The sequence below is a fragment of the Cavia porcellus genome, unplaced genomic scaffold (genome assembly GCF_034190915.1).
Source record: "Cavia porcellus strain 051 isolate PalLab524CR breed Dunkin Hartley unplaced genomic scaffold, mCavPor4.1 scaffold_18, whole genome shotgun sequence".
In the NCBI taxonomy this organism is placed as follows: domain Eukaryota; kingdom Metazoa; phylum Chordata; class Mammalia; order Rodentia; family Caviidae; genus Cavia; species Cavia porcellus.
Window position 1 is genome coordinate 18,622,305 of NW_026947501.1, and position 26,593 is coordinate 18,648,897.

A 26,593-nucleotide genomic window follows, 5' to 3' on the forward strand; every position below is an offset into this window, starting at 1 on the left:
ACAATAATTTCCTGGGCATCACCATTTTTCACACTTGCCTGTGGATAACACTCAGAATAGGAGAAACATGGATGTGTTAATAAGGACCTGGCTTCTTTAACTGTTACAAGAGAACCTAAAGGGAAATTATTGAAAAACATGAACAAGATAATACATGTTGCGGTTAAACTGTATTCTTATGAGCCTAAAGATTTAAAACTCTGAAGAATGGACTATCAGTTCTTTAGATAACTGTTTTTTAAAGGCTCTAGGTTATTTGAAATAATTGCTATTGTTCTGATATAAAAGTTATATAACCTTCAAATATAATTTAAAAGTTATATAGTAACAAATGGAAGGACATGTCTTAATTTAAATTCACAACTTGTTTCGGCAAACTTCCCAATTTGTTAACAACAGGGTGTTGGCAACAGGAAGGAAGTCTTTCTCTTCCTTGAGATTTGGAAACTTTCTCTTCCTTGAGATTAGACCACTCATTCAGTAGCAGTCTATCTAATATGTACAATTTGATGTCTTCTTTCCAGTTAGCCCTGTTTAGTTACCTTTTAAATGAAATGCCTTATGATTAAATCTATTCAGTAACTGGCAACTGCTGATTCACAGTACCCCTTTTCCTGTTTTACATGGCTGGCCCAGGAGTTAGATGGTAAAGATGGGAACCAATATTGAGTGTGGGCAGCAGTCCAGTATATAACTGGTGCCTAGTATCTAGGCTAAACATTCTGGGTTTAATGAGAAATTTTTATGTCTATGGCATGTTTCCTTAAACTGTTTCATTTTCTTGAGTACAAACCAAGCGTGGTGGTGCACATCTATAATCCCAGCACTCAGGAGACTGAGGCAGGAGGATCGTTGTGAGTTCAAGGCCAGATGGAACTGCATAGAAAGACCCTGTCTCAGAAAATAAATAAATAATTTTCTTGAGTACAGAGAGTGGGGGAAAATAGTCAAGAAAAAAAGACATCCCACACATTATATTTTAGCAATCTCAGAACCACCCCTTATTAGATAATGTTCATAGTGACTGTTAGAAAAGCTTATTATAAATTTACCAGGGTACTTTATTTACTGCTATTAAACTTATATTTGGGCCAGGTTCATATTTAAAAATATTTACCTCAATATAAATTAAATTTCTTATTTATGGTTCTTAGAGAGTAGAAAGTGGGAGCTAATATTGGGAATTAAAAATACTTAGGGTTACTAAATTGAGGTAGTCATTCAGTAAACACTTACAGAGTACTTGGTATGTACCAGACACAGTATCAAGTACTTTATCTATTGAAGCATCACAAAGAATCTTTGGAAATAGTGAAGCAGACACTTTCATGGTTAAAAGAAAGTTCCTGTCTAGAAAAAAGGAAATGATATTGCAAGGCTAGTTAAACCAAAGTGAATTTTCTTATATTCTATGGGGAAGTAAAAAGAGGGAAAGAAAAAGACATAGGCAGAATTTATACTCTCCAGGGGAGGTTACATGTGGTATCACACAAAAACCCGCTTCCAAGATGGAAGTGTGGACAGGAAAGGGTAACCCATCTCATCTCAACTCTATCCCTGCTTGCAAACTCCTTCCCAGCTCACCCATCTTCATCTTCCCTTACCACAAGTTTCTGCAAATGTTAAATCTATCCATTACAGATTTCTGAGACTGATAAAAATATCAACATTATGCACCCCCGAAAGGGTATTACAAAGTAATACATTCTTTCTTTCTAAAGAAATTCCATTAGCAACACACTATGAAAATAATATTGGGCAAATGGACTCCAGAGTGCAAAGTCTTTAAGAACTGTTCTTTGTCTGGTTATAGATTGAAGCACTAAAGATAGGTAGGTACTTACTTTTTGAAGGCTTGTAAAGCATACAACATTCTTTGATACTATAACTCAACATTTAATGACTCATAAATCAAGTTGTCATTCTTAGGAATTGCCAAATGCTTTTGCTGCAATTAAAATCCATTTCCTTTAAAATCTGTCCAGGTAGAAAATAACTGATCACTCTTTCTCATAATAAACTTTATATAACTAAAGACTCATTGTAGAGTCCACCATCCATCTTTTTCAAGCCAAGGTAGCTCTCCTGGTCCCAAATCTTTAGTGGTGTTTTATTTGGAGCACTGATTCATACACACAGCTCATTCAGTACTGGAACAATTTCTCTACTGTTCACAAGCATGTAGAGATTCTGAGCGACATTGCCAGCCACCAAATGCTGATATTAAACTGTACCTCCTCTGGATGTTAGATACTTAAGTTGTATTTTGGGAAATTAGTTTTATAGCTGAGAGATTTGGAGTGTTATCTTTTTAGACACTAAAGTATCTGTGACAGTCGTTCTCTAATATGACAACTTTTCTGTGTTAATAACATTTCTTTATGAATATGTGAAACTAAAAAAATTAAAAGTTTCTTTTTTAGAGAATGAGTCATTTTAAAATTGTCACTTTCCTTGGTAGAATGTTGCCCAACGTCTGGATCTCTGAAAGTAGTTGGTTTATTGGAAGTACTTAAGAGAGGGCGCTGTTACATCCGTCTTGACGCCAGTTATTTGCATGATGAAGCGTAAATATGAAATCTGCGATATACCACTGACAGGCATCATATAGGTGGGGTTGGCAATAAAAGGCGTGAAGTCGCAGTCCGCAAGCTAGCGTCCCTCCCTCGTTTCTTTGAGGACTTTAACAGTCTATCAAATGGCAAGTATCTCTTGAGAGGGTAAAGCAAGCCATTTTTTACACAGATCAGAAATGTGTATGTCCGGGGCTGGAGATTTAGCTCAGCGGCACAAGCGCCTGCCTTGCAAGCGGGCAGTCGTGAGTTCGATCCCATTTCTACTGGAAGATGATGAGGGCAAAGAGGACAGTAGTGGAGGCTTCTTCTGGTGAGGGAGGCTTCATTTGGGACCTTCCCTTTGACGCCCTAAGTCCCCCCTCGTTTTGTAGGCCACACACATCTATTGCTCACTGCGGGACATTTGCCCAAGCCCCTCAAACCAGGACCGAGAAGGGTCTGGGCTTTCTGGTGCTTCATCCACTGAGATTTCTTCAGTCTCTGATATACCAGGCAGTTTTACGGACTGCAAAAATAAACCACTGGGGCTTGGGTTCTGCCCCTTGCAGTGATGTCTGCAGATGTCTCAGACGTCTGGAAGTGCTACCCAGGCGACATCTTTTGCGAAACCGCCGCAGCCGTCGCTGCCGCCACTGCTGGTGTCGCTCCCACGCGCGGGATTCCAGGGTCTGCCTCAGCTCCCGCCTGCGCAGGGCTTCCTCTTGAGGAAAGAGCCCCGCCCCCTGCCACCTCAGCATGTCTCATTGGCTAAACCCTGCGTTGACTTCAGCTTCTGATTGGCCACAGTGCCTATCGGTCTGCTCAGTAGGACATTTCCGCATTGAGGGGGGCTACAGTGAATGAAGGGCGAGGGGAGGTGTTTGAGAGAAAGTGGGGGCTTTGGTGTTGGGAGCCAGCTGACTAGTGGGAAGAAGGGGGGCAGCAGCTGGGCTCCTATTGCTAGCGAAAGGTTCCAGGTGTGTCTGTGTGGGAAGAGGTGGGGAGAGTAGTGCCTCAGAAGTGACTTTTTCCCTCAGCCTGTGAGCCTTCTTCCTGGGGCGCCGCCATAAACACCCCCAGTATCTCAGCTACTAAAAGAAGAGAGGAAGGTGGGTCTTGTGGTCGGCTTGTGGAGGGGGCGGGGTCGTGTTTGTTTCTCTCTGACCCGCTGGTGACTCTGAAGGCCGAATTTGGGATTTAAAGACGCGCAGGGCAGTAGGGACAAGAATATGCGTAGGAAGAAGGGTCGGGCCTTAGCCGGGGAGCCCATGAGGGGGCGCGGGCTCACCCCTCCGCCGGAGCCCCCGGGGTCCGCATGGGGGCGGGGCGACGTGGCCGTCAGTGGGCCTCTTCTCTCCCGGGAAAAACTGCAGCCGCGTGTAGCGGCTCCTGTCGGGCTGTAGAGGCCCGGCCAGTGGGTCCGCGCGAGTCCGGAATTCGTAGTGCCTCCTATTCCGGGATATTTATGAGCTGGCAAAAATGGTTACATTTGCCTCCCCTTGGCGGCCTCAGCCGCCTCCCTGACCTCTGCTTGGGCTGGAGCCCAAGTTGGCTGGAGTTCCTCCGGGAAGCAGCCGCTAACTGGACGGCGGCTCTGGGGAGGGGGCCGGCGGGGGTGCGGCGGGCGCCCGCTGCGGGCTTGCCCCAGAGGGCGTGGAGGCCGAGGGGCGGCGAAACAGCCACTGGAGACCCGCCTCTTCATTGATGAAATTTAAGTTCGTGTGGTTTTACCTTTTCGGGAGTCTCTAGCTGCCCCTCAGTTGTGTCAGGAGCTCAGTGTATCAACTCGGTTTCACCACGTTGCCGTCTTTTGCAATTGAGGGAGATTTTCCTAGGTGTCTTTTTTTTTTTTAAATGCCAGTTTTAAACGCTTTGAATGAATACTCCCTTAAGTAGCTAAACATAGGAAGAGAAAGAACACGTCGCGTGTTAAAAGCAAGAAAGATCTGTCCTAAAGCGTGACTCCTCTAGAAATTAAAAAGAAATAAAAACCAGGCAAAGTATTTTAGTAAAACTCTTAAAATGTCGAGATTTGTACAAGGTAAGATATATTTCTTATCTCGGGTTTCTTAAGCCGAACTTGGGTCCTGGCAGCAGGAGGTTGGTGGGTGGTTTGAAAGTGGAGTTGTTCATTTGAGATACCGTTTGCGGAAACCCTTTTCCTTAAATTGACATCTGAGCTGCCTTGAAATGCTTGCTGGGTTGGCCTTTCCGATAAATATAATATAGGCCCCTGTGCCCTGCTGGGTTCACTTCTGCCTCCCTAAAATCAGGTTTGTAGTATTCTGGCACCCTGATAGTGGGTGTTAATGATTAGAACAGGGTTTTGACTGCCGATTAATCCTTACTCTCTTTTTGCGTTCGGTGTCAAGGTACTTGTGCGTGGCATGTGGACGGGAAATGGAATCCAATGGGCTGGGGTGGTGGGCAGGTGGGTTTGCTAGAACTGTTGAGGAGGCTTTAGTGTTCCTTTCTACTCTGTTTAGTGTGTACGTGGTTTGAGTCTGGGATTCATTTATTGCGAAACAGGGAGGAGTAGTCCATTGAAGCTGGAGGTCATTTCATCTGGAGAAATGACTTTGCTGCATTGCTGTTTATTTTTCTCTTTGAAATGTGAAGATTACTTCAGATTTGAAAATTGTCCTTTAAATTCCACGTATGTATTCAAAAAGCGTTAGTGAATACCCACCACCTGAGCTAAAGAGTAACATTGCTTTTGTGTATGGGAATGTGGGGGTGGGGTATACCGCTTGAAATTAGTGTTGCCCTAAATCTCTGAAGCAGTTGTAATTGCTGATGTGCAAGTGAACTCTTTCCTTGCAGACCCCAGCTTGTGAAGGCTTCAGCCATCTTGCCGAACACACAGATCATAAAGTTCACAACCACTGAATGTGATTTTCAAAAAATGTAGACGTACTTTATAAAAAAGTTGTGTTGGTAGTACATAGAACTGCACTAGAGAGTTTTGCACCACTTTATTCTTCTTTAAGTTTTGGATGGTAGATTAAGAGAGTCTGACTGCCTGCCTTATTAAGGAAACAAATGAGACTCTCATATGCCTGTGTTAGCATTAAGCTCAGAAATGTCACTGTCTTTAGACTTTCAAGTTTATGTTATACTTTATATATACTAAAAGATATTTGCTTAAGTTCTGATTAAATAAATGTCTTATATAAGATTAGAAAGAAGTAGCTTAGAAACTTGTTTTGTAATCACAACCATATTCAGGACCCTAATGCCTGAATGTGCTTTTAATAATGTGGTAAGGAAAGCTAAGACAGGTCACTTTTCTTTCAAAGTTAGGATTATTAAACTCAGTGTATTCTGTGTAGTTATGTTTTAAAGTGGCTTGCAGAGTTGGTTCCCATTAAGTTTTGCTCTTAAGCTTGTCCCAAGGAGTTTTTGAATCAAGTGGCAGTACCTCAGAGTGGTTGTACATATCCGTCATTACTTTGCCATACACTTAAAAAAAAAAAAACAACTAGGTTTTGGAATCCTGCATTTATAGAAAAGTTGCACATTTAGGGTCTGGGGTATACCTCAGTGACACAAGTGCCCAGCTGGCAAGCGTAAAGTCCTGGTTCAATTCCTGGTACAAACAAAAAAAAAAGAGAGATGATGAAAGGCCACATATATTGGGGCTGGGGGTTTAGATCAGCGGCACAAGTGCCTGCCTGGCAAGGGTGAGTTCATGAGTTTGGTCGCCAATACCAAAATAAATAAATAAACAAATAAATAAAGTTGCACATTTGTCAAAACTAAGAAGTTAACAGAGGTGCATTTCTAATAAGTATAAATTCCAGATTACTATTCCCATGATTCAGCCCAAGATACCATGTTACATTTAGTAGCCATCCACTTTGACTTTAAATTGTAGTTTTTATTTTAAGTTGGGAGTTTTGAGCAAAATATTTTTGTGTGCCTGTTTTATCATTGCTTTAAATTTTGTACTTCAAGTTACTATATGTAACTCTGCTGGTATAAATTACAAACCTCATTGGATAATTATGTAGTTGTCTTTATCAGTTTTGAAGTCTAAGAATGTAATTTTTTTTTAAGCAAATCAAATTCTTTGAATTTTTTTTTTTTCCTTGCAGAATTTACTGATTCTTTTTTTTTTTTTTTTTTTTTTTTTTTTTTTGGTGACAGGGTCTCACTATGCGGTTCAGGCTGGCCTTGAGCTCACTTTGTAGCTCAGGCTGGTCTCGAACTTGCAACAACCATCCTCCTGCCTCCCAAGTACTGGGATTACAGACATGGGCCCTCACACCCAACTTTCCTGATGTTTCTACTCATTGCGAATTCATAGAGCAAAGGTTAACAAATGTTAGGCTTCTAGTTTCATACATTGTCTTCTTCATACATTTACTTCTCAAGAATCCTAGCAGTAAATTTTTATCATAACTACATGAAAAGAAGTTAAAACTGGATGTGGTAGCACACACCAGTAAATTCCAGCACTCTTGAGTTGGTAAGGCAGGAGGATCGCAAGTTTGAGCCCAGCCTGGGCAATTTAGAGAGACCCTATCTCACTGGAAAAAAAAAAAAAAAAAAAAAAAAAAAAATCAGTGTCTTGTTCAAAGTTCACAACCAGTAAGAAATCCTAAAATTCACATACATCTAAAACCCAGGATCTCTGCAACCCCTTTTGTTATTTTATGCATTAAAAACAGTAGGCAAGGCTTGTTTCTCCAACGAAGCTGTCATTCTCTGTGGGCAAAGATAATATATGCTTGAGGGAAACAGATTGTAAATATCAAGTGCTCTGAAACTGTAGATTAGCCTGTGTTTTTAGTTGTAGTTTCATAACCCCTCTTAGATTGCATAAATGCTGAGAAAGATGAAGACTTAAGGATTTAGATTTGAGTCTTATTACTAACATGTGACATACAATTTTTCTGAAAATATTTGTACCTATAGAAAAATTGGGTGTTGGGGAGTAGTAGAGCATATGATTAGCATGCAAGGGACTGCATGTAATCCACAGCATTAGAGAAAAAAATAGATAACTAGTATTTGTGTCTCAGGGTTATTAAGCTGAAATGAGACTTAATTATATTAGTATGCTAGGCACATATGAGTGGCCAATAATTTTTTTTTTCTAAACAGTCATGATAGCCTTTCAGATAGTGTTGCTAACCAGAAATATAACATGTATCATCAACAAAAATAAACATTTTCCTATTCTAGGTTTGCTTTCTGGCCTGGGCACTTGGGAGTTGTTGTTTTGTTTTAGTTAGGCTTAGGAAGGTAGAATTAAAAGGGTAAAGTTTGGACAGTATGAGAAATGAATGCAAATTGGTAGCAGTTTTTGTTTCAGCCCAGTCAAAAAAATATTAAGTGCTTACTTATCTACGATGTTGGAATTTCTGGTGTATCCCTTCTGCTGAGTGTTTGAAGTTCAGCACATCCAGTATCATCTATATGTTGTATACATGTACTGTATTTTTGAATGTCCTAGAAAATGAGGTTGCTATACTTGGCTTGAATCTCTTTCTCCAAAATAGTCTGTATATTTTATGGGAAAGGTGGACAAACATTTCCATCTTTAAGCATTTGGACCATAAACTGAATTGGAAATGTTCAGGTAATAAAGATACTTAATTTTCATATGCAGGAGAGTTGTTGATACATATTCCTTAACCAAAAGAAGTTTCAGGTTTCTTTGCCTATCTCTACAAGTCTGTGTTTCTAAGGTGTTTAAAGTTCTTTCTCTTAGGAAGATTCTTCTTTACGGGATCTATGGCATAATTCTTAGTTGATTTTTTTTTTCTTTCCCCTAAGATCCCTATTGCCTGCCTGTGAAATTTCTCCTCCACCTCTAGTTTTCTGTGCCTCAGGGATTGTTACATGGCCTCCAATTACTCTGTATAAATGTGAGCACTATCTCTTTTAAAGCTTGTCACATTTATAGATACTAGAGGTCATCAGTTATGGGGTTTTTTGTCAGGTTTATTAGTGGGTGCCATTTAGAATTTTGTTTTTAAAAAGTCCTGAATTATTTCCCTAAGTGTTTTTACTTATAACTAGTGAAGAGACTCATGTTGTCTAGCCAGCTAAACCCATGTTATAGTCTTATGCTGTAATGTTAGAGGCATTAAGTTTTTTTAAAAAATGCTATTATGTAAGTTATATAAAAATGTCCCTTATTTTTAAATTGAGGCACTTTGTTATATTTCAGGGAAAGCTATTTAAGTATCTCTGTGTCACTTAAAAAGTATTTGAGACCTGTCAGCTTACCCATTTGTTAGAATTCTTTTTGTGACTCTTCTGGTGATTCCCGTTTGGTAGATGGCAGCTAGCCAGGAAAGATTACAGAGCTAATTATAACTAGAAGGGTCTCAGATGAATACAGGGCTGAGAAGCCTTCTGGAGCCTGGTTGTTGAGATCAGGCCTGATTCTTCTCAAATTTAAAACCAGCTTTAGCCTGTTGCTAGTCACTTAAATGATTAGGATACTTTTAAAAACCCAGGAATATTGTGACATAGATTTGAGTGAGGCCTAACACCAGCTAAGTACCAACTGAAGCATACCCCTCATTTTGCAAAATTGTAATTCAATATTGTGTAGAGAGAGAGAGTGGGAGAGAGAGATACATTTAATTCAATTCAGTAACAGTTATAAGTGTACAATTAAAAGTGAAGAACTGAGCTGATGAAAATTTTACCTACTTTTCTAACATGGACCTTGTAATCTTTCTGGTTAAATTTCCCTTGTACTTGCTAACTCAGCCTTCTAATAAGATGAATGATTTTTATTTGTAAAAACCTATTGAGGAAAAAATTGGCAAAGAACTTTAGAGAAATCAATATTAGCTGGTATACTTCTTGGAAGTTCCATTTTGATAATCTGAAGATACATTGAAATATTTGAACAATAGGTATATCTTTACAATACCACTTCACAGAGAGTATTCTCTTTCTATGTATAGTGTTTTCTTCAGAGATGAATTGTAGCAAAATTGAAATATGGAACACTTTGTATAAGGAATATTAGTTGGCCTAATAGTAAAAATGTCCTAGATGAAAGAACAATATAGTATAGTTTTCCAGGTTCTACTAAGTTGTATTTGATATTTTTTGTAGAAATGTAGGCATTCTGAGTTTCCAGAAAATTTTACATTCATTACTGAAAAGTTAATATAAATAAATATTTATTATCTATGAAAATGAGTGAGAATTAGCTGTACTGACTTCCTGTAATGCTATTCGTCTTGACATCCATTATGCTCTTGGAGAAGAGTACCATTACACTTAACGCTGTTGGGGTAAATTCCAACAATATTAGAATAGATTAGTAGGATTTGAGATTTAAAATGGATGAGGAAATATAATTTGCTTATTACCTTTTTCATTATGTGGTATTCTATTATATGGAAGTTAGAATTTTTCTAAGGAGTGTTACACCTTTGATATACCCTATACTTTCATATTTTGAACTCAGACTAACAGTGTTTGAATTGTGGACATCTTGATCTTCATAATTTGGTGGATTATCATAGGCCCAGTGACTATTAATTAAAATCATGTTTCTTAGATTTCTGAAATTCTACCAGGCATGTATATATCTATTAAAAAATAAATTCTATGATAGTTTACTTGTTAAACTATTGGAAAAAAATGAAACTCTGTATATTTTTTGATTGTATAACTTTTGTGTGTGAAAGGAGATACTATTCATTTGAAAGCTGTTTCCTTGATTAGTCATTTAGGCTCCTCCTCCTCCTCCTCCTCCTCCTCCTCCTCCCTCATATCTCAGGAAAAGATTGAACAGCATAAAATGCGTTAAGTGAATGCTTGTTCTAATTTGTAGTTTAATATTACGTATAACCTCATTTAACAGACATAGTCAAATCACTCATTTTCATTTAGATTTGGTGGCATATCCTTTGGAAGGAATAAACCGTGTAATGAAAGAAGAGGCATTCCTTTAGTGGAAGGAGAAAGAAGCAGGCACCAAGCAATAGAGCTTGGCTTCCAGCTTAGCAGTGCTGCTGTGTCCTTAGCCATGTCAGCATCTCTGGCCCCCTTTTTCTTTATCTCCAAGATAAGGAATTGGACTCATTGATCTTAAAGCCCTTCCAAGCTTAAAAGTTTTATTTAAATGTACAGGTATCACATTATAGAAAAGGACTACTAGATCAGTTTGTGGTCCTTGGTGGTGATTTTACATTGTATTCCTTTCTCTGCTTTTCAACAAATACAATAGCTCTTTGGCATAATTTTCTTGTCATCTATTAAACTTAAAGTGGTATAATTTAGTGAATCCTTTCTGAATGCTATTGTCCAGAAGTGATATTTTCTTCTTCCTTTGAGATTTTTAGAACTATTCTATTGTATAAGATAAATCTTAATTATTAACAAGAATAATCTTAATTATAATAATCTTGATAATAATTATTAATGACCTTAATTATTAATAATTTTGGGGGGTCTTTTTTGAGACAGTGTCTCGCTATTTGGTTCACGTTGGCCTTTGGCTCACTTTGTGGCCCAGGATAGTCTGGATCCGCCTCTCTCAGCCTCCTGAGTGCTGGGATTACAGGAGTGCACCACTACTCCTGGCTAATTACTAATAATCTTAATTAACAAAAAGAAGCCAGGTTTGTTTATAAATTGTGATAGTGTTTAAAAATAAAGTAAGCAATGTATAATAGCAAAAATCTTGATCAGCAAATAGCTCTACATGTCTGATGCTATTCCAGTTCTCAAAAGCCCAATAGCTTTTACTTTTATCAAAAAGCATTTATTAAGCATTCATATGGACTTTTTCTTATTCCTGTTTTTCCTTTTTATTTTAAGTGAGGAACTGAGTTTTCTAAGGTTCTTAGACAAATTTGTGCTTAATAGCCAGAATCCTGCTAAACCAGTTGCTGAGAAGCCTTTATTTAGACCACGCAGAACCTGGTGCTAACTCTGAAACTCATGGAATTAGGGTATAGAATAGGTGACAGCAAGAATGATGAGCACTGGGATAAATGGAGTATAACCTTCATTAGAGCTTCTCAAAGCAATACTGGCAGTGTTTGCTTATAGAAATGCAAGTTCTTCCCATCCCAAACCTACTGAATTGGCGTCTCTGGGTCCTGGCCTAGGAAGCTTTGTTTTAACAAGCCCTCCAGTGTTTGTATTAGAGTTTTAGAAGTCACAAATGGAGAATGAAATTGCAGCCTTTATACATTCTGTAACTAGTTTTGGCTAGTCTGAAATGTAGTTCAGCCTAGATTTTAAGACACATCTGGGTAAGGAGTTTGAGAATCTTATTTCATGAGAATTCATGAAATGAGGAAGAGATGTGTCATAGGGAATTGGGAGTGATGATGTCGTTCTTCATACCACCAGTCATAACCAAGACAGTGAAAATGCTCCAGGAATTAAGGTGATAGGAAAATAAGAAGGCAATAGTAGAATTTTGCTCAACCAGTAACGTTTTGGCATTGGATTGAATTTAAAATGTGTGGGGAAAGGAGGGAAGAGCCAATTGTGTGGCTGCAGTTTCAACCTGGATGAATAGGAAAATGTTAGCGCTGTGAGGAACAGGAAGGACAAGAAGAGTAATTTAGTTTGGATATGATGAATTTCATTTTGGATAAAAACAAAGTTGAGTTTGAGGTGCCCGGGTGAGTATCCAGTTGCAAAAGATCTAGAAGATCTAGAAGATGTGTATCTGGAGCTCAGGGGAGAAAGTCATGATGAAAAGCATGTAATTGAGAATTGTCAGAAGATTGGCGGGGAGGTAGTTGAGAAAAAAGGAGGTCTGGGCACAGAATCTTTGGAAACCTAGGAAAGTAGGTGAAGGAACAGTTAATTATGGAAACAGCCATGATAAGAGAGGTAAGAAAAAATACAGGATGATATTGGTAATGGAAGCCAAAGAAGAGCTTTTCTAGAAAGAATATTAAAAAATAATTCAGTTTAAGGAACTATAGAGAGCCCAGATGAAGCTAGTTAGGTTGAATTGGTTGTAAATTTCATCAATATTCATGGTTATTTCTAGTTAGCATTACAATCTTATAGTTTTGTGTTTATTTGAGTCACAAGTCATTTCTTGGTTTAAGATGAGGTGGGGTCTCCAATTGTTGTAATTGAAGTATCTCTCAATGTGGGTTTTCCAAGAAGGTTAGGATTACTCAGATCTTAGGAGCTGAGAGAGGTGGGCTGGGGAGGGCTCTTCCATCTTTCCTTGCTCTAGGTATTTTCCCAGTGGATTCTTCATGGCCTGTGCATTGTGAAACTAGTTTTGTACTTTAGAATATGAAGTTATTTTGTTTGTGCCAGTAGTGGAGTGTCAGGAAAAGGGTCTTGTGTATACCTCTTAGTTGCTGAAATGCATGGAATGAAATATCTGAATTAAGAAACAAAAACGCTTGTCAGATCAAATGTCTCCTCCCTCTTGCTTTCTTTTGTTTTTCTTTCTGGTTAGGTTTTTTTCCTTTCTTTTTCTTTTTTTACCCTGTAGTTAGATAGCTGAAAGTCCATAATGTTGAAATTTTGCTTCCTATGAACAAGGAAGAATTAGGAAGTTGTGGGAATGGGGTAAAGGTGGTGAAAACAATTACTGCCTGTTCTATATGAAATCAAAGTGTGATGAAATAAATCAAGGTAATTCTTGAAAGGCCAAGATAATGGGATGAGGAGTTATTCAAAGTGTTGACTGGACATAAATTCTGACAGAAGTGCTTTTAAAGGTGACTGATAGACACTTCAAGGCAAAAAATTAAAGACAACCAAGCTGGTTTGGGGAGGCACAGAGTATGAATAGGCTGTTTCTACTCATTGTGGTAGGATAGGGCTCAAGAAAAAAAAAAAGCTTTCCTTCTGGGATCCAGCATTAGGTTTCTCTTTGATCTTGGATAAGTCATTGAACTATTTTCAACTTTAGTTTACTTATTTGCAAAATAAGGAGGGTACATTAATTGCCCCTTCTCTAAAAATGTTTTGATTAATGACTAACATAATGAGATATTTGATTTCTATATTGCTTTCTGCTGAAGTCATGGAGGATCAGTTCTGTTTTGCTGGGAGGAGGGGAAGGACAAAAACATTGAGGTTACAATCTTGCATTATTAATTGACCTTCCATTAGAAACACAGCTATCATTGGCAGCAGTATAATCTGAGAATGTTAAATCCAAAAAGAAAGTTTCTGAGATCTGTACTTTCTTTCCTTCCAGAAATTCCAATCCTTTCTTTAGCAACACAGAGTGTGAGCAAGGAAGTCACTGTAAAGAGAAATGGTTTGTAACTCTGTGCCTGGGTCTCTCAGCTTCTCTGGTTGCAAAAAGGAAAAAGTTTTCCTTTTTGTTTCTTCTTCTTCTCCTTCTTCTTCTTCTTCTTTCTTCTTTCTTCTTTCTTCTTCTTCTTTCTTCTTTCTTCTTTCTTCTCTTCTTCCTCTTCCTCTTCTTCCTCTTCTTCTTCCTCTTCTTCTTCCTCTTCTTCTTTTTCTTCTTCCTCTTCTTCTTCCTCTTCTTCTTCTTCTTCTTCTTCTTCTTCTTCTTCTCCTCCTCCTCCTCCTCCTCCTCCTCCTCTTCTGTCCTCCTCCTCCTCCTCTGTCCTCCTCCTCCTCCTCCTCTGTCCTCCCTCCTCCCTCCTCCTTTCTTCTTCTTCTTTTTTTTTTTTTTTTTGGTATTGGGGATCGAACTCACGACCTCTCTCTAGCCAGGCAGGCACTTATGCTGATGAGCTAAATCCCCAGTCCTTTTTTTTTTCTTATATATTTTTTATTTCTTGAAGACCCCTCTTTATCTCCCCACTCCCATGGTACCCCGGGTTGAACCCAGGACCTTAGCACTGAGCCTCATCTCCAACCTTTTATTTTTTAATTTTTTATTTAGAAACAGGATTTAGCCAAGTTGTCCAGGCTGTGCTTGCCTACATAACCCTTCCTTATTCTTTAATCACTAGACAGAATTTCATGGTAGCACTTTGTCCAGAAGAGGGAGAGGGAAATAGCAGCAGAATGGGGTAGAAGTGGCTATAGTTTTGTTATAATGTTCTTTTTTTGTATAAAGATTGCACTTAAAACCGTGGTAGAAAATGTGTACATTGTTTCTTCTGTGTATTTGTTATGTTTACCAAACAAATTCAAGAAAGAAAGGTTAGAAATAGTGTTTACTACTCAAAGTTTGAATCTTTGTTAGATTTTTTGAATCTGTGCCTTAAGATTTGACCCGCTGGCTTGCAAAGATCACAGTATTACTGATTCTTTCAGCTAGCCTTTTCTAGCTTGACTTGGTAGAGAGGCTAGTATTAACTTGGTAGATTCTGTATATTTTCACGTTACACATGTTAGTTGATTGACTGTTTTCCTGCATTGAGAACCTCTTAGTTTTTCAATTTCCACATTTGGACAATCTCAAATAACTATATTAGTTATTTTTAAACTTTGCAGTTACAGTTAGTTTTACCATCTTTTGTCTAATATAAATTAAATGTTTCCACCCTTAATTTTTAGAAAAGTGAGATGAATGTTGATCTTCTAACTTCATCAACAAAACGTAGCAAGTTTGTAAGACGTCTTAGAGTCTTAACAAAAAAATTTAGTTTAAAAACTTTTATCTATTTTTTTTTTTTTTTTTTTTTGTCTTTTTCGTTTTTATCGGTACCAGGGATTGAACTCATGACTGCCTGCTTGCAAGGCAGGCGCTTATGCCGCTGAGCTAAATCCCCAGCCCCTTAAACTTTTATCTATTTTAATTGATCAAGATAATGACTCAGAATCAAATAGTTTATGTATTCTTTAATATAGAAGTTTTTTCTCTATATTTAGATTTTTCTTCTAAGTTATTTTCCAAACATTAATAGGAGAATTAAAGATTGAAGCGGTTGAATCCGCTTCACATGAGGCATCAGTGTGAGAAATTTAGTGACAAATTTTAAGTTAATGACTATGTCTCCCAAGGGACAAGCATATGTGGTTGATGTTAATTTTAACTTTAGTTTAAACTATACTGCAGTAGCCTTTAATTGTCTATAGTAACTCAGGTACATGTGCCCATCTATTGTCATTGGTTTTTATAGATCTTAAACAAATTGCCTCTTGCTAGTCAAAACATAGTTTTTAAGTTATTTTTGAGGCATGATACTTCTTACTATCTCACAGAAAAGCTATTTATGAATAGCCATCTGACCCACAGTCTTGGGTCACTTTAGAATTTTATTGGAGTCTGTAAACTTAGTTTATGGCTATAAAAAGTACACAGTTAGAAAATGGCTATTTAGGTTTGGACACTGTCACCAAATTCCTTAGAATTTTTTTTCCTCTTGGGTTTTAATGTGATGGGAAGTATGTATGCATATGCCTTTCTATTTCTGAAGAACTTTGTTTAAATATCTCATTTGTTAACATTTTTATGTATTTGGAAGAAGTAGAGGCTGACTACATTAAATTATCCCAGGATTATAAGCCTTACTAATGCTTGTTCTTAAAAATATCTTTAAAATGTATTTATATTGGCTTTAATTGTCTATATAAATGTTCCCTTCTCTGGCCCAAAGAATAAATGAAATACTTTATAGTGTGAGGGAATGTAGAAGGGATTTTTTTTTTCTTTTTGCCTTTTGAAAATATGGTTCAGTAGAAATAACCAGCATTTCTAGAAATCACTAGCTGTCACATGAAATGTTTGAATATAAGCTTAACAATTTATAAATGTATAAAATAAGATTGAATTAGGTCCTGAGAGTAAAGGAAAAATGGACAATAATCTAATTGTCTCCTGTTTACAAGCAGTAGACAGGATGATTATTCCTCAGATACTTAAATGTGTACAAAAACCTGTATTGGTATTTTTCTGCCAAGGTATTTGGGCCTGGGGTGTTTTCTTTCTGTCTTCCTGTTTTTGTTTGTGTTCATCTAACAGGTATTTCTGTCATCTTTATCTGTCATAGAGGTGCCCAGCTATGCCAAAAGCCCTAATAGTCAAGTCTGACACAGAAAAGCAGTAAAAAGTCTTGGCTCAAGTTGGGGACCAGAAGAGGGCAGGCAGCCCTGCACTCTTCAGTAGTAAAAATGATCCATGACACACTGGAGTCACTAGCATCTCTCGGAGTTCTTTAATGGGAAATGTAACGGTGGGGGATAGTTTCTCTTCTGAAATGGAAAAGATCCCATAAAGAGTTAAACATATAAAGTTTAGATGGAAAACAGAACACTTTATTTGAAAGAAAACAAGAGAAATAAAACTCAAAGCTACCCTGAGAGAGAGGGGAGAGGGGAGAGGGGAGAGGGAGAGAAGGGGCCCTGGAGCCGGATAGTCATGGGCCTTTTGTATCCAGGTGTTTTTATTGAGTATCAGGGCCTTTCCTCCTACTTGGAACATGCCATTACCCTATTGGTTACCTGGGTTGTTTGTCACAGGTGGACCCCAGGCCCTAAGACTCGAATTTCACACACCCTCCTCTCCTTGTACTTTCCTAAGTGGTCTTTATTTGATTTTCTCTTCCTCTGTTAGGGTAGTATCTTTAGAAGGGACTTTACATACAAGCATACAAGGTTGAATTAGCAATGAAGTTTGAGGGATATTTGTGAATTTAGTGCAATAGAATAGTAATACAGTGTGTGTGCGTGTGTGCATGTACGTGTTTACATACTAAATAAGAACTGTTTTTAAGTGGCCACCCCTTGTCTCCTTCGTATTTTATTGAAGGTAGGGATGGGTGGCTAGGCTAACTTGGTTAGAGGCTGGCCTGGCTTAACAGTTTTCTGTTTTAACTTTTATGGGTCAGAATTGGCCAAAAAGCCCAGTCAGACTCTTGCTTCCCCTACAGAGTGAAGAGGAGTAGGAAAAAGTCTTGCTGCTATGAATTTGCTCTCCAGCTCTCTTATGAAGCAGCAGTTATTAATGTTACTTCAATTGTTTTTAATTTTTCTCCAGTTTTGATAGTTAGTAGGGAAACAGTAGAAATGGAATTAATATGTCCACATGTAGATTAATCCTTTTATTTTTAGCCTGTCTCACCTGCCCAAAAGTGTTTACTTTTGAACCTATTTTATTATATAGTTCTAATTAGTTAATCCTGCTAAAATCTTGCCAAGAGGATCGTGGGACAATAGGACCAAGTTCTTTTCATTTGCCAGCAGACCAGAAATAGATTTTTTGTAGCTGTTTGTGTAATTGATTTTTCCATTAACAGTTATATATATATATATTTTTTTAAGATCTTAGCAAAGCAATGTCTCAAGATGGCGCTTCTCAATTCCAAGAAGTCATTAGACAAGAGCTAGAATTATCTGTGAAGAAGGAATTAGAAAAAATACTTACCACAGCACCCTCACATGAATTTGAGGTAAGGACTTTACAGCTGTTTTTGTTTCATCCATCAACAGACTTAATTGCTGCCAATGGTGATTGTCTAGCCTGAAATAAGCATTAGATGTATGATAACAGCAAACAAAAAATTAGTGTTGCTTAACAATTAAGTTTCAACACTTGCCCATAGTAAAAACATTGAATCTTTCTTTAAGTGTAGAAAGTTTCCAAAATCAATGAAAATCAAAAGAAAATTACATTTTATTTGTTGTGTTTTGAAATCACTGAATGAGAAATGCATATCAGTAGCAATTGTGAATTCAATGGCAATTGTGAATCAATAGAACATGCTTTCTTTTTCTAATTTCAATTTGTACTTAATGTTTTAAGTTAGCTGTATTTTGTTCCTTAATGTTCTTTTGACAGATATCATTAGGGATACATGCATACCCATATTTATAGCAGCACAGTTATAATAGGTAAATCTTGGAAGTAGCCTGTATGTCCGTCATCAGACAGATGGAGAAGGAAAATGTGGTGTTTACACACTATGGAGTACTACTGTGCCATAAAGAAGATTAACTTGAATCATTTATAGGAATATGGATGCACCTTGAGATCATAATGTTTAGTGAAATAAATCAGATACACAAACTTAAATACTGCATAGTTTCTCCTATAAGAAATTCAAATATAAACAAAGAACAAAATAAAAGATAGTAGGAAGATAGATCTTTCTCAAAGGGGAAGGAGATTAGGAGATGAAGGGAGGAGAGAGGGAGGCCAAGGAAAGGAGGTAAAAAGGAACTAAGATGTGTTATGCACATGTACCAACTCCACATAAGCAATGTAAACATGTACTGCAAACATGTACAAGAAAAAAATGAAGGAGTTCAAGAGACAGACGGAGGGGGAGGAAGGGATGAGGAAAGAATTCTGATGTGTTATGTACATGTATTATCCTCCCACAAGGAATGTAAATGCGCTAAAACATGTAGTAATAAAGTGAAATGAAAAAAAGATTAATTTCCACATAGAGGTAAAGAAAGGTGTTGATGCTAATGCAGAGAACCAGTTGAAATTCCCATGAACCAAATGGTATTCAAGTAACAGATACTGTACTGATAGAAGATGGGGAAGAGTTTTGGCTTCTTTTCCTTTAATTGTGGTTCCTATTTGGCTTCTCTACTCTTTAGTTTTAAATTAGAGTGTGAAACATTCTTTTTTCATACATATTTTAAAAGTATGGTTTATATTTGTTTTTATTAAATATTAGGCAGCTTATAATGATAACTTCTGTTTTCACAGCACACTAAAAAAGATCTTGATGGATTTCGGAAGCTATTTCATAGATTTTTGCAAGAAAAGGGACCTTCTGTGGATTGGGGGAAAATTCAGAGACCTCCAGAAGATTCGGTAAGTTTTAGAAAAAAATTAAGAAAATTTAAGGTAATTTTGGGTTTGGTTAAATTTTGGAGTGAACTAGTATAGAGAACTTACAACAACCATCACATCAGATGTATAAATTGCTTTTCAATCTCTGACCTTTCATATTGAAACTACAGAGATGGTTTTCAACTACCGCCCCTTCTTTCAGACCTTTTTAAAGTCCTGCTGAAGACTTCTGAAAGCCTAATCTACCTGTAGCACTGCCCCATAACTCAACATCCCTATTAATGAAGTCTTTCTTTTGTAAGATGTGTTTAGTACAAAACATACCTTCCGAGTTTCACGCTTCTTCTTTCTCAGTTCTGAACCACTTGATTCCTCACTAGTCATTTTAAAGCTCTCCTCATGCTTTCAGCCCATCTCTATAACCTCATATTGCCTGTCTGTTTGCATGAACTAACCTAGCATTCTGTTCACATGTATCATCCTCTACTTCTGAATTTTTGTGTCTGTTGTTTTGTTGGGATGCCATTGTGTCTTCACCTATCAAAGTCTTACTCATCTCACTGACCTGTAACTACAAGCTGCACTAGAGAGGTGCGGAGTAGTAGTGCAGGAAGCTTGAATCCTGACTGCTGGGTTATCAGTTTTGTCCAAAATGAGAGTTAACTGGGGCTGGGGATTTAGCTCAGCGGCATAAGTGCCTGCCTTGCAAGCAGGCAGTCGTGAGTTCAATCCCGGGTACCGATAAAAAGGAAAAAGACAAAAAAAAAAAAAAAAAAATGAGAGCTAACAGCAAGTACTCATGGACGTCACAGGGTTGTTATGGGACTTTAAGATAATGTGCGTGGAAATCTGTTAAACCCTAAAACATCTTTCAGAGTTAGTGATTATTTCTACCATTATGTGTTTAGGCAGCCTAATTGGTAGTAGATATTTGTGAGTGTGTTGTCTTGTGTAGAGCCAAGGAACCATGTGTGCTGAGTAAATGTTTGTTGTATGAATCATCTAAATGAAATGATTGTCGGAAAAACAGGTTTTTGAAACACATTATTATTTTTTTTTTTTAAGTTTTTGGTCTTTTTCCTTTTTATAGGTACCGGGGATCGAACGAAACACATTAATTATTCTTCTCTTTCCTGTCAGCTCTGTTGACTTTTACAACTTGTAATACTTTTCACTACTGGTAGAAATTAAGACTTAATAGAGTGGAATAGTTATATGTAGTTTTATCTGTTTATCTTTTATCTCTTATTTGCCTGTAATTTTACATAATCTAATGTTGGTTTAAAAAGAAGATTGTTCAAAGCAAACTGACTGAAGTCTGCTTGTGTTTGCAAAGTTTTGGAACACAGGTGAACTCATGTATATACTATCTATGGCAGCTGAAGGTAATGGAACTGTTTTTATATCTTTCTCCTAATAAGAAGGTACTAAATATAGTGTCCAATTAGGAATTTTATTCCCATTTGTAGAAATGTGTAGAGAAGGTTCAATTCTTAAACTTTAATTTTTTTTTTTTTTTTTTTGGTACTGGGAATTGAACTCATGACTTCATGGTTGCCAGGTAGGCACTGCTGAGCTAAACCCCCAGCTAAAATTTTTAAGTAATATCGCTATTATATAATAAAGAATTGAAAATCCTCCCTTATTATTATCTGGAGAAGTCTCTCATTTTTTATTTTGAAGTTAAAATTCTTCCAGAATGCTTAATAATTATAGCTAATATTTTTAGAAAGTGTCTGTTTCTTGGTCTTTGATTTCCTTGGGCCAAGTGAATACATTTTGATTTATTTTTCTGCTTTTAAGTAATATAATTAATGCTATTTCTCCAAAAAAAGAATGAAAGAAGTCTTAAACAATTGTTATATTGTTTAAAAAAGGAACTAAGTGGGCATGGTGGTGCATGCCTGTAATCCCAGCACTTGGGAGGCTGAGGCAGGAGGATCGTTGTGAGTTTGAGGCCAGCCTGGGCTACAAAGTGAGCTCAAGACCAGCCTGAACTTGCATACTGAGACCCTGTCTCAAAAATCAATCAATCAATCAATCAAATAAGAAACTAAATGTAGATTCAGTCAGACTTGAAATTGGGAGCAGGCCTAAAATTAGTAAAATTAGGCACTGTTTATTTTTTGCCTCTTAAATACTTAAAATATTGGCCAAGGAATTGTTCTTAGTCAAAGTAATAGTCTAGTTACTAATGGATTTGGCTCTTGAGGTGTGCTTTTCTCACTTCTTAATTCTTGATTGCTGGCCTGGTAATGTTTTGTTTTTCTCTTCACAAACTTAACCTTTTGAAGATAGATCCTACATTGAAGGAAAGCACACAGATTTACTTCCAGTATACTTAAGTGTATCTGTTACTTTGAGTATACAGTGATACCTCAGTTACCAAACAGGCTCCCAGCTGAAACTTTCGGCTACTGGAACAGCAAAGTTCAAAAAACATCTACTCAGTGTCTGTAATTTTGCTTGATAATTTAACCTAAAATCCAACTTGAAAAATCCTGTGGCGTCCAAGAGTAAGTCCCTTTAGTCTAAGTGGCACTCCTGCCCAGGCAACATATAGTGCTTGTGTTAATGTTTTTAAACATTTGCCATTGCTTTTTGCTTTCTTGCACTTTATTTGCATAGAATATCATAACTATGACTCCAAAGAAAGTTAGTGATCCCAGCAGTAAAACTAAGAAGAAAACTATGAGAATCATGGTAGAGTTAAAGAATGAAATCATTGTCAAATTTGGTATAGTACTGGAAAATCGAATTTATTAGTGTAATTTTTGGGTCTCAAGCCAGTTATTTAATTTTCCACTACTTTTTTTGTTTTGTACCAGGGATTGAACTCCAGACCTTATTCTTGCCAGGCAGGTATTTGTGCTGCTGAGCTATATCCCTGGCCCTCTACTACTTTTTATAGGAAAACTATGTTCAGTTCTCAAACTGTTCACTGTGTGAAGGGAATTTGGAACAAATTGAGTTTGGCAACTGAGGGAAGTATCACTGTATTTGTTACTTTCAGTATATTCTGTATACTTCGCCTGTGTGGAAACTTGTCTTTGTGTATTTTGAAAGATCATGATGCATAGTAAGGGTTCTTGTAGTGAGATTTGGAGGATGGAGAAGAAGGAATGGAAGGATTAGAATCACCTTGCTATTTTTTCCATTTCATTTATCTCATTTCCATTTATTTCCATTTCATTCATCTGTTTATTTATCTCATCCTTCAAGGTTCTGATCAGGAGGCTGTGCCTATGTAGTGAGCCATAGTTGGAAAGAGGAATGCAAAATTGATATAAAAAGAATGAAAGTGGAAAATACATTCTTTATAGAATATGATTGTGTGGTTTTATTTCTTTGCGTTTGTGAAAGTGTAAATCTTCATTAAAGACATCTTTATATTGAGGCCTAGGTTTTGAACACCTTTAAAAAATGTCTTGTAAGCTCATATGCCTTTAATGCTTATATTCTTGAAATGCAATGGCAAAATAATTTTCTTTTCAACAGTGTCATGAGTTTCTTGAGGGAATAGATATGTGTTACACGTGGTGTGTTTTATGGTATTAGCTTCTATACGTAATTCCGATGATTATTGTCCCTTCACCCTGCTTCCCATACCCAGCCTCCTCTCTTCCTCCTTTCCAATAGTTTTTCCCCCTAGATCATTGAGACTATAAAATCAATTTTCCTTTCAGAATGTATTATTTAGTAAACATAGTTTACTTTTTTATTTTTCTAATTGCAAGTGATATTTTATCTTTCTAACGAAGTATAGTGATACCTCAGTTCATGAACTTAATTCATTCCACAATTCTGGAAAAAATGGCCACAGTCTTGTTCTTTATCCAATGCAGAGTTTGCAAACAAAACCAAAATTTTGCCGAACACTTCAGTTTGAGAACTAAATTATTTGCAAACAAAAGCACTATACCACTATAGTGATTGAAAGTAGCAATATAGTGATTATTGGGGGAAAACCAGCATGTAAAGTGACATTTTTAATGTCAGCTTTGCACAAAAGGTGTGTACATAGACATTTGCTGACCCTATTTTAGTGTATTTATTTTCAGAAGATCTTTCGTAGTTTTCTTCTTTGGCCCTCCGAAAACTGACCTCACATGCTTTTATCAATTCAAATGATGACTATTTGGTAAAAATATTTTTTCACAAATGCTAGATTGAAGAGTATACTTACAAATAGGCATTGCAATTTTACTGTCACATTTTACTCCCTTACTCTTCCCTATATTGAATACTTATTCTAGCTCTAAGTGAACACTTTTTTTGAAAAGCCTTTATTTTATTGCATATTATTGAGTTAAACTCCATTTATGGAATTTCAAATAATGCTGTGCCTTAATATTGTAAATGTTAACTAAATGTGTTGTGATTGTTTTGATGATTAGCTGTGTGAATATAAATAACAGCATGTTTAAAAATATATTAAAGTTAGTGTTTTGGATTGGAATAAGGAAGGACCAGCCGGCATATGCAGCTTCATTTGACCATTTTATTGTTTCCTACAGGAGCTGTGAGAGTATATTTGTCCTAGTTGAGCTTCTGTGTTAGGGAGGGAGAGGAACAGGAAAATACATGAAAGAAGAGAAAAACTATAATGCTTGCTGAAGAAAGGACTAGGGCTGACAGATCCTTTAGAGCAGTCTTTGAGCCTCACCGCAGGCAGTACTGTCTTTCAAAATTATTTGGTACTCGAACTTTACAATATTTCAGGACCAGGGATCTGATTAAGCAGCTGACAAAAGGCCTTTGAATCTTAATTGCATTCTGGTTCCTTATTTGTAATGTCACTTTAGAAATAATAATGGTAAATATGTGGAACTTTAATGGCAATTCCAGATATGACTTGAGGTATTATTGTTTAACCAGTTTCTGTAATTGTTGTTCTTGTACCAGAGTAAGAGACAGTCCAGTCCCATAGAACAAAACTGTTGGGGAAAATAAGAGTAGGTATGGGTGGTAGTACTATTTGACTTCGCCATTTTTTCCTTTCTACTCCCACATTATAGAAAATCTTTTTGGACCTTTCCTTATGTTTTACAGGGCCAGTTACACTTGATGCAGATAATTTTAGTATTACTTCCAGTAAGCATCCTATGCTTTTAATTGGGTAAAAAAAACAATGTATCTATAAGGTTCTTCTATCTCACATTTTATCTCTGGTACAATTCTGAGGATATTTGTACTGTCTTTATTTAATAATGGATACCCTGATCTATAAGATTTGTAGTGGAAGCATTTTTATATAAAACAAGATGGTAAGTCTATGTCCAGCTCTTACCCTTTCAGCTCTGAAATTCCTCGGGGGATCTTTTACTAGTTCTTTGTTATAGATCAGAGTTGAGTAACTAACTGACTAGTTGTGCCATTTTACATTCAAGATAAAACTAGTTTTATTTTTTATTTTTTTTGTCTTTTTCATTTTTATCGGTACCAGGGATCGAACTCACAACCGCCTGCTTGCAAGGCAGGTGCTAAGATAAAACTAGTTTTAAACCAGGCAACTCAACTTGGGAAATATTTATAGGAATTACAATCACTTTATAGATTTCTTAAAATTATGTATAAATGTACATGTTTTTCAGTGTACATTCCCTGGCTTTGCTCAGATTCTCAAAAGAATTCATGGCTTATAAAGGTTCACACCTTGTATCTTATTCAGGAAACATTTATCTAAATACTTCTCTTCTAGATACTAGCTGGACAGTGGGATTAAAAAAACAAGAATTGGGTTTTTCAGCATTTTGGTGGAGGAAATGGATCCACAGATAGCTAACTACAGAACAATGCTATAAAGAGTCCATAGGTTGACTTAACTGGCCTCAGACTGAGGAAAGACTTTTTGGCATTTAGATAAGACTCCTGGGGTGACCTTGTAGCAAGATTTCTGTAAAGGTAGGAGGATTATTAAAGAGAAGAAAGCCAGTAGGGGTCTGAAAGTGATAAGGTTAAAGCATAAGGCTTGTTCTCCGGTGGAACGTATGTAGAATGTGCCTGCTTCTCCAGGTCTAGAGCCAAAAGCATCTGGGTGAGAACCAGCTCACTGACTGAGAACCCTTCCTTTGTCTGAGTGGGTTGTACTGGGGAGATGGCAGAATTTGTAGTTTTCATTTAATAGAGAGACTAATGCTGGAAGATTGAAGCAAACTTTAAAAATTGTGCTTCACTGTATACCTAAAAGAGCTTAGTTAGATTTTACAGTATTATAAAACATAAATTAGTTAAAAGATGTTTGTGTTTCATTGTGATAAACATAAGGGTAATCTTTTGTTCTTTAGTGCCAGATTTATTAAGGTATAATTTACATGTAGTAAATTTTCCCTTTTTAGTATACTTTTTTTATTTATCATCTTAAATGGTGTTTCTGGGTTTTTTTTTCCATTTATCATCACAGAATGTTTCCATCATCTCTAACATTTCCCTTGTTCTCTTTTAAAATACACTTCTTTATATGTTATCTGATCCCACTTTACCTCTTAAACACACAAGCTAAGTAAATATGTACCTTGCTAAAATACTGTGGGTTTTCCTTCATTCAGACTTCTGAGGAAGAGACCAGCCTAGTGTTTACTCTTTTATGTCATCTGGTTTTTGTCTTAGACTTTCCTCTTCCCTCACATACCTGCCCTTTAATCTTCCATAGAATTTTTTTTACAGCCTCTGACCTTTTCCTTGCTCTCCAACCATTCCCACAGTGGAGTAAACTAATCATCTACTTTTCACTCATTTAATTAGTGGCTATTTTATATCTTAGTTTAAAGCCAGTATATGGCATAAATTTGATGTCAGAGACCTCATTTTCATTTTCATTTTTTAGGGTTTTTAAAGTTGTGATAGTTATTCCAGAGTCTCTCCACAGATAGGCTAATAACAGGTTTGGCTTATAGGGAAGATGCAAGATGATTTTAGTAAAGAGCTGTAGATTGTGACACAAACAAGTTGCTGTTTTGACCTCTTGCTCTTTGTAAATGGTTGGGACATCTATCCTTTGTCCTTTCTAATCCATAGTCAAGTGGAATGTTCTTTGAAAACTTCTTCCCTAGCTGATAAGGATATTGGCCAAATGCCTCATAAGGTTGACTTATTTTATGACGTGAGCTCTTACATCTATAAAAATCTATTACTGCTTGAATTTCTTTCTTTTTTTTTTTTTTTTTTTTTTTTTTGAGACAAGGTCTTGCTATGTAGATCAGCCTTGAACTCACTGTGTGACCCAAGCTGGTCATGAACTCATGGAGATCTCTTACCTTAGCCTCTCAAGTGGTGAAATCACAGATATATACCACTGCCTGGCTTTGAAAAATCGTTTTCCATTTTATTACTTAAACAAATATTCAGAAGTCTTTGAACTTCCTGGAATTTCTTTTAAAAAATTGCAGACTAT

The 26,593-nt window shown here is 36.8% G+C and overlaps 1 protein-coding gene across 4 annotated transcripts in view; it reads left to right on the forward strand.

Moving 5' to 3' along the window:
• The first annotated feature begins 3,462 nt into the window (after window positions 1-3,462).
• Ugp2 (UDP-glucose pyrophosphorylase 2) overlaps window positions 3,463-26,593 on the forward strand; it is a 50,566-nt gene continuing 27,435 nt past the window's right edge. The window contains exons 1-3 of one of the 4 annotated variants that reach the window (XM_005002640.4): window positions 3,463-3,664; window positions 17,715-17,842; window positions 19,114-19,221. In XM_005002640.4, the coding sequence (XP_005002697.1) occupies window positions 17,729-17,842; window positions 19,114-19,221 (222 nt within the window). In that variant the 5' untranslated portion in view covers window positions 3,463-3,664; window positions 17,715-17,728. Of the gene's footprint in view, window positions 3,665-4,318; window positions 4,597-4,708; window positions 4,829-17,714; window positions 17,843-19,113; window positions 19,222-26,593 lie in introns of those variants that run through there. The other 3 variants (XM_023564101.2, XM_003467481.5, XM_013150054.3) reach the window with 3 other exon arrangements.